The following is a 13,245-nucleotide window of genomic DNA, read 5'->3' on the forward strand; positions in this document are numbered from 1 at the left end:
TACAAAAAAGGGGGAGGGGGCAGGGGTGACGGCGGTATGTATGTAGTACATGTAGACCTTTGCTTGCATGGAACAATTTCCGCATCTATTTCCGATCTCGACCGGTCCGGATTTCGGGGTCCGGACGGCTCGGGCCGGTGACCGGTGTGTCTGTAAGATGGAGAGACAGCGTAAACGGAAATCCCATTGCAACTTGATCCTGGTGAATCCTGGTGGCGAGAGTGGCGTTCCCCCGACCCGATCCAGACTCAATACTTCCGATTATAGCAACACCGTCTGTTGGCACGATGGCTTGGAGGCTAAGCGGGAGATCCTATAAGATAGATTCAAGCCAGCAAGGGGGAACCAACCGTTCCAACGGTCCAACCCTATGGTCCACGGGAAAGGAAACGCACCAACACCGTACACCCCCCGTCCACCCCTAATCACGGACCTATCATTTCTCCATAATCCCATCATTGTGTTCGGACTACGGAGTCCTGATAGTCAGAAGCATGCGGTCCCTCCCACTCTTCCAGATTAGCATCACTGCTGCTGTGGCTGCAGCAGCGTGTGCAAAGGCCCAACCGCCCACAGTTGGAGCGTTTGTCGACGCCGATGGCATCACCCGTATTTATGGCAATTCGTTCGGCCGGCCGGGGTATCATGCCACCTACGATTACATTGTAAGAGAAGTTGGCCCTTGTCTGACCTCAGTTTTTTTATGTTTTCTTTTTTATATTTTCACCCCCTTTTCAGGCTTTTCAGCACATACTAAGCAAATCGTTCCAGATCGTTGGAGGTGGCAATGCCGGAAATACCATCGCTGCTCGTCTTGCTGAGGACCCTGCCAATTATACCGTTGCCGTGATTGAGGCCGGAAGCTTCTATGAAATCCTTGACGGCAATCGCACCCAGGTGCCCGGCTACAACTATATCAACACCATCACATTCCCCCTTGGTGATGAGACGCCCTTGACCTCGTGGGGCCTGACGACGGAACCCCAGGCAGCCATCGGTGGTCGTACCGCCGAGTATGGTCAGGGCCAGACATTTGGAGGAAGGTGAGTAGTAGTAGTAGTGGTAGTGGTAGTAGTAGTAACAGCAGCAGCAGCAGCATGGTGTTGTCGTTGACGAAGGGAGCATTGCAGCTAACCACATGCACACAATGATGAACAGCACCGCTTCAAATTATATGGGTTACCACCGGTAAGATGCGGTGGCCTCCCGAATAGGATCTGGTCCCCTGGAAGCAGCCTTATACTGAAGCCCTTATCTTTTCCTTCTTCTCCTTAGTGCGACTGTCGGTACCTTCGATCAGTGGGCAGAACTACTCGACGACGACTTTTGGACGTGGGACAATGTTTATCCCGCGTATAAACAGAGCGTCGCCTTCCAGCCGCCGGATTACACCAAGATCGACCCGTCCTTCAACATCTCCTACGACGCGACGGCCTTTATCCCCACCGGCGGACCACTCCACGTCTCTTACGGCAACCACCAAGGCGCCTATGGGCCGTCGTTGTCCGATGCGCTGGCGGCGTCTGGCTTGGATCCCATTGACGGGTTTAACAGCGGGAGGTTGATCGGCTACGGAACGGCGACGGCAACCATCGATACACGGACTGCTACGCGCGATTCCTCCGAGACTTCCTTCCTTCAGGCTGCCGCCAGAGCCGGAATCAAGATCTACCCGCAGGCCGTCGTCACGCGGATTCTGTTTGATGAGGACAAGAAGGCTACCGGTGTTGAGGTGCAGACCAACGTGGCCACGGGGCAGCTGAAGTACAGTCTCTCGGCTACGAAGGAGGTCATCCTTTCTGCCGGTGTGGTAAGTAGTTCGTCCGGAGCTTTTCTCAACTTTCTTTTACAGTGTAGTACTAACAGGACTGTCTCTTGTCTGTTATCAGTGGCACTCACCGCAGCTTTTGATGGTGTCCGGCGTGGGTCCGGCAGAAACTCTCCAAGAGCACGGCATCGAGGTTATCTCCGACCTCCCCGGTGTAGGTCAGAACGAATGGGTATGTGGCGCATGCAGTCTCCCTATGCAGTCTAGTCTCCCTTGAAACGCCATGCTACTTTTATCAAACAGTGTCTCCGACACTCCCACAAGTATATCCTCCGGGACCTTTGCTGACCTGCACTGTTCACAGGACCAACCCGTTATTGGCCTATTCCTCAACCTCAGCGTCGAAACCAACACGCAATTTCAAGTCGGCAACCCCGAGGTAGTCGCAGCCGCCATGACCAATTACCTGGAGAACCAGTCCGGCCCACTATCCGGCTTTGGCACCGGCCAAGGCATTGGTATGAGCTATGAAAACATCTCTCAGTTCTGCTAATTCACAAGGGAGGGGGGATGAAATATCAGCGCCGCTAATCAGAGATTTCACCCAGCCTTTGAGAACTTCCCCGAGTCAGTCAGGTCAGACTTCAGCAACTCGACCCTTGCCTACCTCGAGACCTTCCCAGAAGACTGGCCCGAGGTCGAGTATCTTCCCCTGGCCAACGTCCCCGTCGGTGAAATCCCCATTACGCCTTATGACAACTTCATCCTCCTGGCCGCCGTATTGCTGTCCACCGAATCCAAGGGAAACATGTCCATTACCAGCAGCAGTGTCTTCGACAGGCCCATCATCAATCCTAACTGGCTCGCTACGGATGCCGACATGGAGCAGGCCTACGCCGCGTTCTTGCGGCTCCGTGAGATTTCTTCCAACTGGGACACGGCCACGGGTGAGCTGCTGCCGGGCCTCGGTGTTAGCAGTAAAGAGGACATTCTTGACTTTATCCGGGGTCATTCCGGATTTATTTTCCATGGGACTTCGACGTGTAAGTCCCAAATTTCCAGCCCCTTCCTTCGTACCTGCCGTCTGAAGCCATTAATGATTATCTGACAAACTTGTAGGCAAGATGGGACCTCAGGATGATCCGTCGGCTGTAATCGATTCTCGGGCTCGCGTCTATGGCGTTACCGGCCTTCGGGTAGTCGATGCCAGCGCCTTCCCTAATTGTCCCCCGGGCCATCCCATGGCGTCTGTCTGTAAGTACTTGTATTGTCCACGCCCATATGCACGATGCATTCACTAGACCTGACCGGTCACCGAGTGATTTGTGTATGTACGACTAACTTGACTTTACTATCAGATATGTATGCGGAGAAAATTGCCGAGTCGATTCTAGATGGGAACTAGACACATGTATCATCCATGGATCCGTGGTGGTCGAGGCTGCTCTGCTTTGCCAGCACGACTTTGAGGCAGGTTACCGTTTCCTACTTGTCCATCTCGATGTTTCATTTCTTGTCGTTCGAGAACCTGTCAGTGTCACTTGACACTTCAAGAAATACAATGGATTCAATAGGAACATCTATCGGAATGTAGCCAACGGTGGACGGTTATGAGCTCTCTCGGTATTATGTAAAATAAACCTGAACTATATGCATTAAATAACAAAGCTCGCGTCTCCCGACAAGCGGTTAAACGCCAGGGAGTTGAGCAGTCTGATTTCCATGCCATGTGCGGTGTCTTCATTTTACTTTGGAAAATCCCAAGAACTGGAGAAACGAGTCCAATCCCTACGCAGCGAGTGAGGCAACCAGTTGGTATGGGGAATCCTCTGACATACAGTTCACCAGCCGGGATTCGTGGCAACCGAAAGCGTCGCTCTCCTCTCCGTCACTTCAGCCCTGCTTCCTCACGCTCACCCGCGCAGGCATCCCCTCCCTAGGCTTTGCCGAACCCATCATGATCTGATAGGCCTCGTCACCATACACCTTCTGGATGCCGGACTCGTCACTGGGCCAGCACCCCGGGCCGCCCTTGAGCAGTTTCAGATCCTCGAACGCGCTGCGGATGTCGAATTTCCGCACAGTCATGGCCAGGACGATCTTCATCTCGGTGATGGCGAGTTCTTGGCCGATGCAGATGCGCGGTCCTTTGGAGAAGGGGAGATAGGCGAGGTTGGAAGAGTCGGAGAATTTCTGCCCATCTGGGCCGTCCCGCGGCAGGAAGCGCTCGGGGATGAAGGCGTGGGGGTTGGGGAAGTGCTTGGGGTGCCGCTGCATCCCGATCGTGATGGGGGAGACGGCGAAGTCCTCTGTCGGAAGGGATGCACCGGTCACTGGGTCTGTGATGAAGAGGCTGAAAAAGAGTGAGCACATGGGGGTCAGTGTTTGTTTCATGTTGTTTGTATGGCTTTGCGCCTTGCGAATGAATGTCTGATGGAAAGAAGCGGGAGTGGATGTGGAGACAAAAGAAGAAGACAAAAGTAAAACACCCAACTCACTTCTTGTTACCCTCGCGTAGGGTGCTCGCCGGCGGGTAGAGGCGGAGCGTCTCCTTCAAAACACAAAGAGTGTACTCTAGCTTGTTCAGGATATTCGGCTGCGCCGTGATCAACTTTCCGGCCTCGGCCTCGTCAGTTCCGAGCACTTCATCATGCTCAGCGCGCAGCTTGGCCATTTTGTCCGGATTTTTGTGCAAAAGGTAGTACGCGTAGCATAGGGTGCCGCTGATTGTGTCATGACCCGCGAACATGAAAGTCTTTGCCTGGCAAATTGCGTCCCTTTTGAACCCGGGGTCCAGAGGTACGGATGGAAGAGCTTCCTCACTCTGTCCCTTCCCTTTGCCATAGGCATCGAGGGCAAGATCCATGACGTTTCTCCCTTTTGTGCGGTCTGCCCTCTGTTCGGCAAAACGTTTCTCGAGAATGTCGGAGATGTAGGCGTCCATCTTGCGGTTGTTCCGCCACATCATGACGAGGAAGGTGGGATTGAATATCTCCCATGGGCGAGTAGGTCGTGCTTGCGGGATCCATGCGACCTGGCTGATGATTGCCGAGGTGAGTTCATTCGGGGCTGTCTGAGAATGAAGCTGTGTATCGAGAATCAAGCGACCGATTACGTCAATCGTCAGCAGCGTTGCTGTCTCGTCCAGCCTGAAGGCTCGCTCTTTCTGCGCATACTCTTCGAGCGTTTTGGAAAAGATCTCGGTCTCCTCGACAATGCCGGGAATCATCGTGCTGAGATGACTGGATGCAAATCCTGGGTTGAATATCCTGCGAAGTTTCATCCACGTGTGGCCGTCAGCCGAGAGAAGATTGTCGTGGGAGCCCACGAGAAAGCGCATGAACAACTTGAGCATGCTGTTCTTGTGTGTCGGCTTCCTGACGATGATTTGCTTGGTGATGTCGGGGTCCAAGATCATCAAGAACTGCATGCCTATGGGCCATAGGTCGAAGTAGAAGATGTCGCCGAGGTTATACTTTTCTCGCAGAAGATCCGCATAGTAAAGAGAGGAGGCATTGATTGGTATTTCTTTCAGAAGCTCCAAGAGGATCGGAATATGGCCCCAAACCCAGTGGTGCGGGGGTCCCGGCTGTCACAGGGGTTGTCAGCTTTGAGCTGGGCATCATAGGCAACGGCGACGAGATGAAATGAAGACATACAAGATTCCTAAACCGGGATCGGATCTTGTACCCTTTCCAACAAAAGTCGATTACAAAGTACGTGAGGAGGAGCGCAACTGCAGCGGCAATCGGGTGCTGCCCAACCCATGACTGAAGATGAATTTGGACCATGGTAGCTTTCTGGCACCGGTAAATCTCGTGCACGGGCGCGGCAGGGGAGACTGGGAGAATCGCAGGCGGGAGTAGCTTTCAAATAACTTCATATTATACAATGTAATCCGAGGGTGGGGAGTCGCAAACTCCATCAGGCATGCCCCTTAATTACAACGTACGGGTGGGAAGGGGGGCACCTACAACAGGCCAAGGATTGCACCTGGCCTGCGAACAGGAGGAACGGAACGATGAAGGCCCCCGAGACAGCGAGACGCGAGATTTCCTTGCTTTTGGTTTGACATTTTCAGACCACCTTAACATATTGTATACTATCTTAACAGCATAGTGTGGAATTCGACGTTGCTTGGTGGTGCAAGGGCATAGAGTCCAGCGCTTAGCACTGTATGTCTCAGGCACACATACAACCTACACGGGATCTGCACCGACCCGATGCTCCACGAAAGACGAAAGAAGGCAGGCCCAGTATTCACTGGCGACCGCCAAGGCCTTAAATAGAAACATGCACAAACACAAACAGAAACACACAACGTATAGGGTGGCTGTGTAACGTGTAACGTGTTCGAGTACCTATGAACTTTACCTGCAAGTTTATCACCTCACCTCAACTTCTCATGTGTGGACGGAGCTGTCCCCTGGTCCGATTAGGCGGCAGGCAAATATGCGTGCAACGGGAACGACGAACTGACCGGGAAGTGGGTGCGGGCCATATCGCAAGCCCGAGCTCGCAAGCCCTGCTTCGTCTCAGTCGGGGGCGGGTCCCCCGGCTTTTCCTATTCGGATCGTGCCGTTGGCACGGCCCGATCCGATGTGGGGGCTCTAGGGGAGAGCCGATGAGACCCCCACTGTACGTACCTAAGTCCTAGCCCCGATCAGCCCAACGACATGCTGTCACACATCACAGGACCGGGACTCAGGGTCTTCCCCATGCTCAGTGACATCTCGCAAAATGGGAGAATTATGTTATAGGTCTATTACATGGGCAACGGGCCATTGGTAGTTTTTATGGTTGTTGCAGACTCCACTACGAAGGACATACGTTGTAGGTATCTCGCACCTCCAGGCCCCACCGCTGGTCCGCTGCACCACATCTACTATTTGGTTTCCCTCGCCTATCAGTTTTTGTCTATTATGTTTATGTATCATGTTAACATAATTAGTCATTCTCATAGGTTTTCGCATCTCCGTATATGAGATGGCGTAACACAGAATGCCCAGCCACGTACTCAATGTCAAGGCTTCTGTGCAATCATGATCGTTTGTAACTTTTCATAGATAGCTAGCTACTATGCTTCTCCCGCAAAAGTCCCCTGCTCTGCTTACTTTCACCTGTGATAACGGAGCAAAAATGGGCAGAATTTGTCGAAGACTCCAAAATTCGATCTACATTGCGGTCTATGGTACTAGGCAACTTCTCGTATAAATCCGGGAAAAGCATGAAATTCCTACGAACAAAAGTAGAGCTGCATAAGAATAACCATTCCTCAACACCGCTGCGCGTTTCTCCTGGCCAGAATCATTCTTCGGAGAATACGGCCTTCGACTCATATGCCAATCTTCCGCAATCATTTTATACCTTGATTTACACAGACAAGTTCCGCAAACTTGGCGATGGTCAGGCCCGGCCCGTTGAGCTGCTGGAACGGAATATCCAAAGCATACTCCTTGAAGATCCAGTTACGCAGCTCAGCGCCAATCATGCTGTCCAGGCCATAGTCCGCAATAGGTAGAACCTCAGGCTGGAAGATGTCAAGGTCCAGTAGCAACAGCCGCGAGAGCTTGGTGGTGAAATGCTCCGTCACCAAGTCTACGGCCTCTTTTGGAGTATCCGCCTCGTGGATGGCCTTGAGAATAGTGAAACCGGCACCGGCGCCGCCATCCCTGGAAGAACCCGTCGAGTTGATGGTTTGCAGGACAGCCTTGAACCGCTCATCCTCGGTCCAGAAGCTATCGGTGACGTCGCTGCTCGACAGCGATTCCTTGAGCTTGCTGGGATCCATGCCCACAATGATGTGATCCGCGGGTGTCTCGGCGGCCTGCGTTGACATGGCGGCTTGGAAGGCCTCGAGCAAATGCATTTCGTCAATGCCGTAGATACCCTTGCGGCGCAGCGCGGCTTCGATTTCGGGGTTCTCGGCGACGACGCCGACATCGAGGACCATGGGGAGGATGAGAGACGAGGCGCGTTTCCCGTTAGCCACGCGATGCCGGGCGAGCGAGTCGAGGAAGCTGTTGCCGGCGGCGTAGTTGGCTTGGCCGGGCGTTCCTAGGATGCCTGAAGTCGAGCTGGTGAAGACGAAGAAATCCAGATCTGTGTCAGAGAGTGCTTCGTGCAGATTGATTGCTCCGAGGATCTTGGGGGCAATTGAGGTCTTCCAGTTGTCGTATGACATGGAATGGAAAAGGCCGTCCTAATTTTGTCAGTTTCAGGAGCCAAAAAAAAAAAAAAAAAAAAAAAAGAAAACGAAAAGGGGGGTGAAAGGGGCGGAACTTACACGCAAGACCATGGCAGCATGAACTGCGCCTCTAACGGGGTACTCAGCGGGAACGAGCTGCAGCGCTGCGTCCACATCCTCCTTCTTGGCTGCGTCTCCCTTGATGATCTGACAAGTAGCTCCCGCAGCCTCGATGCTACCAAGCCATGCCGACGCCTCTGCGCTGTTGACGCCGGATCTCGACATAAAGGCGAAGCTCCTAGCTCCACGTTGCACCATCCACTCGGTCAAACTCTTACCAAGACCACCCAGGCAGCCCACGAGGAAGTAAGTAGCGTCAGGACGGAACTGGAACTCGGGCCGTTTGGGAAGCATGCTGATTTGTCCGCTCGACTCGGCATACTCGATGACCGTCTTTCCGACGCCGAAATCATTGCTGAACGATGCGACGGCCTCGTCGTATTGAGTAATGTTTCTCTTCTCGATAGGACCTACGGCGGACACGAGCCTCTGTCTGTAGAGCGTAGTCGTCTCGCGCAAGTAGGCAGACAGAAGATGGGGCTTCTGGGTCCAAAGGTCGATGATATCGAAGGCCATGTAACAAGCTCCGCGGCGAAGGGGAACGGTGTCCATAGCAGCACGCTTAAGAACATTCTTCCGGCCAACCTCGAGGAAGCGGCCAAAGGGCGCAATGCCTCGCCAGCACTCGTGTGACACTTCGGGAGGTACGTACGCCGAGCTGAAGACAATATCGGCCGCACGTCCTCCTGTCAGCCCCACCAACCTCGCCATCACGTTGTGATCGAAATCGCTGATGATGTTCTCGAGGGGGAGGTCAAAGACGGCAGCAACCGTTGCAGCGTCGGCCTCAGACTTCACAGCAACGTAGGTAGCGGCCTTCTTCTGCTTGCTGAGGGTCATGGCAGCAGCGCCGGCATCTCCAGTCCCGTGGAGGACCAGGACGACGTCTCCTTCCTCGACACGCGCCAGTGTGCTCAATCCATGGAGGGCCGTTGCATAAGCCAGGGGTAAGGTAACGACCTCTTCCGGAACGTCCGTGTCCACGGCCTTCTGGAGCATGGCCGCCTTTACGGTCTGGAAGGTAGCCAGCCTGTCGCGGTTGAAGCCGAAGACACGGTCACCCACGTCGATGTCCTTCACATCGGACCCCTTCATGGTAACCTCACCATAGATCTCGTGGGAGAAAGTGGTGGGGTAGTCTGTTCCTTGGCGAACCATCACGTCCTCCTTGTCGAGATCAGTCAGGATGACTCGGACCTGAACCTCATCGGCGCCGATTGCTTGGTTGGAGCGGTCCGCTTGGGTATATACGAGCTTGCCCGCTTGGGGTAGTCCGACGAGGTGATCAGACTCCTTGAACGAAACCATCTTGACAACGGAACTTTGCGGACCGAATTCCTCGTTCAAGGTGTCGTCGGCCACGAGCCGGCTGATGTATACGAGCTCGTTGTCGACGCAGTACTCGGACTCTTTGCCCTCCGCGTGGTGAATCTGCCGGTCCAGCGCATTCAAAACTTGGGTCAAGGCGAATTGCGTAGACGTGGTTGCGAGGTTGACGTCCACGGTGGTGAAATCGACCGACGCCATCTCGGAACTGACGGACCGCGCGAGGCCGGATGCCATGGCCTGTTCGGGCGCGACGCCATCTTTGAGACCGCCGGCCGACACCCAGGTGATGGACGACGTCTGAGAGACGACGCTTTGCAGGCCGGAAAGCTCGCTGGCTTCGAGGGTCAAGAGGAGTGGTCCTTCCAGGTCACAGGCCACGATGACGTGCTGGAAAGAGGTGAGTTCGGCAGGGGCATCTGCCAACCGCACGAACCGGGGGGTGCCGAGTCCTTCGACGAGTTTGGCAAGGCTGCGGCAAAAGTCTGTCACCTCGTTGCGGTAGATGATGGTGATGAAGCGAGAGCTGTGTCCGTTGGTGCCGTTTATGCCATTGGTATGGTCCTCTTGGGCCGTGGCGATGGCCAGGCCGTTTCGCAGGCTCAGGACAGAGAAGAGTTTCCCTAGCGAGGCGCACGTGATCGCATTACCAATAACACGACCTCCTGGCGCAAGTAGCCAGTGGAGCTTGGCAGCGTCCGTCAGGGTCCCCGGTAGGATCAAGTCAAACTGCCCGGCCTGTAGCTTCTGCGACTCCAAGTCCAAAGCAGGATCGACCTTGAGAGCGGCGGCATGGTGATAGGGTGAGATGGCCAGCCGAAGACTCTCCAGATCCTCATCCGTCGTCGTGGTCGCCGTGTAGTGCATCAACTCGGTTGCCTGACACATGGATACCGGATCAAGGGCACCGAGGTCGAGGACTCTGATACCCGGGGTTTTGAAACCAGCCAGTACGACAAGGTCTTGAGCGCTGAGGCCTTTGACGGGGCTGTCGGCGGTAAGCGTGGTAATGTCGACGTTCCAAGCAAGCTTCATGAACGGTTGCTCCTTGATGGTGGCTGTGCTGCGTTGAGGAACGGCAGCTTCATAAGCGACGGAACGCATCTGCTTGATGCACATGACGAGCTGACCGTCGCTTCCCACCAGCTGCGTGCTGCTATTGAAGGTGCGGAAACCGCGTTCATCCGTCCAGGAGAAGGCTTGGGCTTTGGGGTTCTCCAACTGAGCACTTGTTGGGGGCCTAGGAAATAACACAGGTCAGCCAAGGCGTGCAACAGCATATAGACAGACCATTGTCATAAGTCGAGGTCAGAACATGACTTACCAGATGGAAACCTCGTCCAGTTGGATGGGGACGGCTCCGCAGGTCATGTCCTGCATCTTACCCGCATAGATAGAAACGATGATAAGCTGAAGGCACGAGTCAATCGCCGTGGGATGAAGGACATGACGAGATTCGCCTTCCACCAGACCGGATTCCGTCTTCACAACAGAAGCAGACGCCGCGTGATATAGCTTTCCATCCGAGCGGACGTCCTGCATGTCTTGGAACGACGGGCCATAATCGAAACCGACCCCCTTCAAGGCCTGGTTCCAAGCCTTGCCCGTTGCCCGCTGGCGCATGGGAGGGATCTCCTTGGGGGTCTGCCTCGGCTGTGCGTTGATGCCGACGGTGCCGGTCATGTGGCTGTTCCAATGCCCGTCGTCCGAGCACGACGAGACGTTGAAGTCCCACCATGCGACGAGGCCGTTGCTGTCGCTGTCGCTGTAAACGCTGGGACGGAGTGTGAACATGGTCTCAATCCCGTCGTTGTCGTCGGGAACCACAAGGGCTGCCTTGATGGAGACATCGCGGAGGGTGTAGCTGGTCACTTCTTCCTCCAGTCGACTCTCTTCGTTCATCTGGGTCACGGCCTCGATGGCCATGCTGAAGTAGCCCGCAGCCGGGAAGACGACTTCACCGCCAAGGGAGTGATGCTTCAGCCATGGCAGATCCATAATGCGGAGGCGGTTTCGCCACGTAGGTCCATACTTGGAACCTCCGGGAATGCGGGAGCCCAGCGTGTCATGACGCGCGTATTGGGGAGCTCTGTGCTCGGCCGACTGACGGGGTTCTGCCCAAAGGTTCTTCGCGTAGTTCCACTGATAGGTGGGCAGATCCACGAGGGCTTTGCCTTTCTTCAGTCGGTCCTTTCCAGAGTCCGAAACCTCCTCGATGGCGGTCACACGCTCGTAGTTGAGGTCAAAGTTCCGCAAGAACAGTTGACCGGCAAGAGTCAACAGCTGGAATGCCGAGTTCCCACCGCGCTCCATGGTCGGGAGATAGCTCATCCGCTCCAGCTTGTACTCGCGGCAGATGGCCTTAATGGGTCCTTGAAGGGCAGAGTGAGGGCCAATCTCGACCAAGAGGAGATCAGCGTCCTTGAAGCTTGGGAGAGAACCGATCGTCTGGACGGCTTGCTCAAACTTGACGGGGCTGATCAGGTTGGAGCACCAGTAATGAGCACCCAGGGGCGTCTCTGGGTCCAAAGGCTCGTTGGTGACCGAGGATACCATGACTGCTTTGGTGACCTTTCTCTCAGGGGCGTCCATATAGTACTGGGCCTCGCTCAGGAGAGCGTTATAAGCTCCTGCTGCCGGTTCCATATGGAAAGAGTGATAAGCCTTCCCGCCCGTCTTGACCATGCGCCCAAAGACCTTGTCTTTGTCGAGCCGTTCCTTTACGGCTTCGAGGGCATCGGCATCACCGCTCAGTGTCACCAGAGCAGGTGAGTTATGGCATGCCACCACGACGCGGCCCTGGGAGTCGGAAAGATAGCTCTGAACGGCCTCAGAGCCCAGTCCGACAGCCATCATGGCTCCGTTGGTCTTGATGTCCCTTACGGTCCTTCCACGGAAGTAGGCCGCGACGATGGCTTCGTTGAAACCGATCAGGCCGGCGGCGTATGCGCCAGCAATCTCGCCCGATGAATGACCGACGACGACCGATGGCATGACTCCCCAGGACTGCAAAAGTTCGACAATGGCAATTTGAACCGCAGTACACAACGGCTGAGAGAATTCTGCTTCGTTGATCCGAGACGTCGACGCATCTTCCTGAAGGACGTCTTCCAATGTCCAATCCGGGCCATTGGGGAGATCGCCCAGCACCTGGTCCAGCTTGCGGATGGTGCGCAAGACACTCGGGTAGTAGAGCATGAGATCCGTTGCCATGCGCGCCCATTGCGCACCCTGGCCAGTGAAGGCAAAGCCGATGGCGGGCGCCTTTTTCTTGTCCGCGAAGGCGAACTTCTCCGCGATATTGGCAAAGTCGTTGACCACGCTGCTGGGGCTGCTCACCACGAAACCGCGGCTCGGCAGTCTGGAACGGCGGTTGGCCAGGGTGTAAGACAGGTCGAGCAGGTTGTAGTCCCCGACCGCCTTGGCGTAGGCTTCCAGATTCCGCATCAGAGTCGGCTTGTCGTGCGCCGAGAAGGGGAGCAGGTAGGGTCGTCTCTGGCTGAAGACTCCGCGCTCGGCGCCTTTCGCGCCGGCTTTCTTTTGACCGTGTGTGTAGCCCGGAACAAGAGACTGGACGCCTTCAACGATGACGTGGCCGTTGGTACCGCCATAGCCGAAGCTGTTGACGCTCACGCGCCTCACGGGAAGGTGGTCAGGGAAGAGCTGAGGTTCCGAAGGAACTTTGACATTCCAGGACTTCCAGTCAACTTTGAGAATAGATGGTTAGCTTTGTTCTTTGCCTTACATGTACCCTTTTATGTGGTTGGGCTTCCACTTTTCAGCCTCAAAGAGGACTCAGGAGAACCAGGAGGTGATAGTGATATAATGGATGCCATGTACTCAG

At 55.0% G+C, this 13,245-nt stretch overlaps 3 protein-coding genes across 3 annotated transcripts in view; 1 reads left to right on the forward strand and 2 right to left on the reverse strand.

Moving 5' to 3' along the window:
• Positions 1-494: 494 nt before the first annotated feature.
• On the forward strand, positions 495-3,173 carry SODALDRAFT_343212 (alcohol oxidase; the record flags this gene model as incomplete). Its single annotated transcript, XM_028613116.1, has 9 exons — positions 495-665; positions 772-1,043; positions 1,159-1,188; positions 1,276-1,810; positions 1,890-2,000; positions 2,133-2,286; positions 2,377-2,811; positions 2,888-3,022; positions 3,127-3,173. The coding sequence occupies 9 exons, from the start codon at positions 495-497 to the stop codon at positions 3,171-3,173; spliced, it is 1,890 nt and encodes a 629-aa protein (XP_028468904.1).
• Positions 3,174-3,371: 198 nt separating this feature from the next.
• Positions 3,372-5,604, reverse strand: SODALDRAFT_330815 (cytochrome P450 monooxygenase-like protein). Its single transcript, XM_028611298.1, has 3 exons — positions 5,428-5,604; positions 4,267-5,357; positions 3,372-4,121 (listed from the first exon to the last, which is right to left on the reverse strand). The coding sequence occupies exons 1-3, from the start codon at positions 5,557-5,559 to the stop codon at positions 3,662-3,664; spliced, it is 1,683 nt and encodes a 560-aa protein (XP_028468905.1). The 5' UTR covers positions 5,560-5,604; the 3' UTR covers positions 3,372-3,661.
• Positions 5,605-7,124: 1,520 nt separating this feature from the next.
• SODALDRAFT_396749 (hypothetical protein) overlaps positions 7,125-13,245 on the reverse strand; it is a gene marked incomplete at both ends in the record, with an annotated part of 7,575 nt that continues 1,454 nt past the window's right edge. The window contains 3 exons of the mRNA XM_028615293.1: positions 7,125-7,970; positions 8,055-10,641; positions 10,726-13,108. Of these exons, the coding sequence (XP_028468906.1) occupies positions 7,125-7,970; positions 8,055-10,641; positions 10,726-13,108 (5,816 nt within the window). The remainder of the gene's footprint in view (positions 7,971-8,054; positions 10,642-10,725; positions 13,109-13,245) is intronic.

The sequence above is a fragment of the Sodiomyces alkalinus genome (genome assembly GCF_003711515.1).
Source record: "Sodiomyces alkalinus F11 unplaced genomic scaffold SODALscaffold_2, whole genome shotgun sequence".
Classification (NCBI taxonomy): domain Eukaryota; kingdom Fungi; phylum Ascomycota; class Sordariomycetes; order Glomerellales; family Plectosphaerellaceae; genus Sodiomyces; species Sodiomyces alkalinus.

Coding starts and splice junctions, on each gene's coding strand:
- SODALDRAFT_330815 (XM_028611298.1), bottom strand. CDS start 5,559: ATGGTCCAAATTCATCTTCAGTCATGGGTTGGGCAGCACCCGATTGCC. Junction 5,358..5,427: donor GATCCCGGTTTAGGAATCTT/GTATGTCTTCAT, acceptor CCCCTGTGACAG/CCGGGACCCCCGCACCACTG. Junction 4,122..4,266: donor CTACGCGAGGGTAACAAGAA/GTGAGTTGGGTG, acceptor ACTCTTTTTCAG/CCTCTTCATCACAGACCCAG.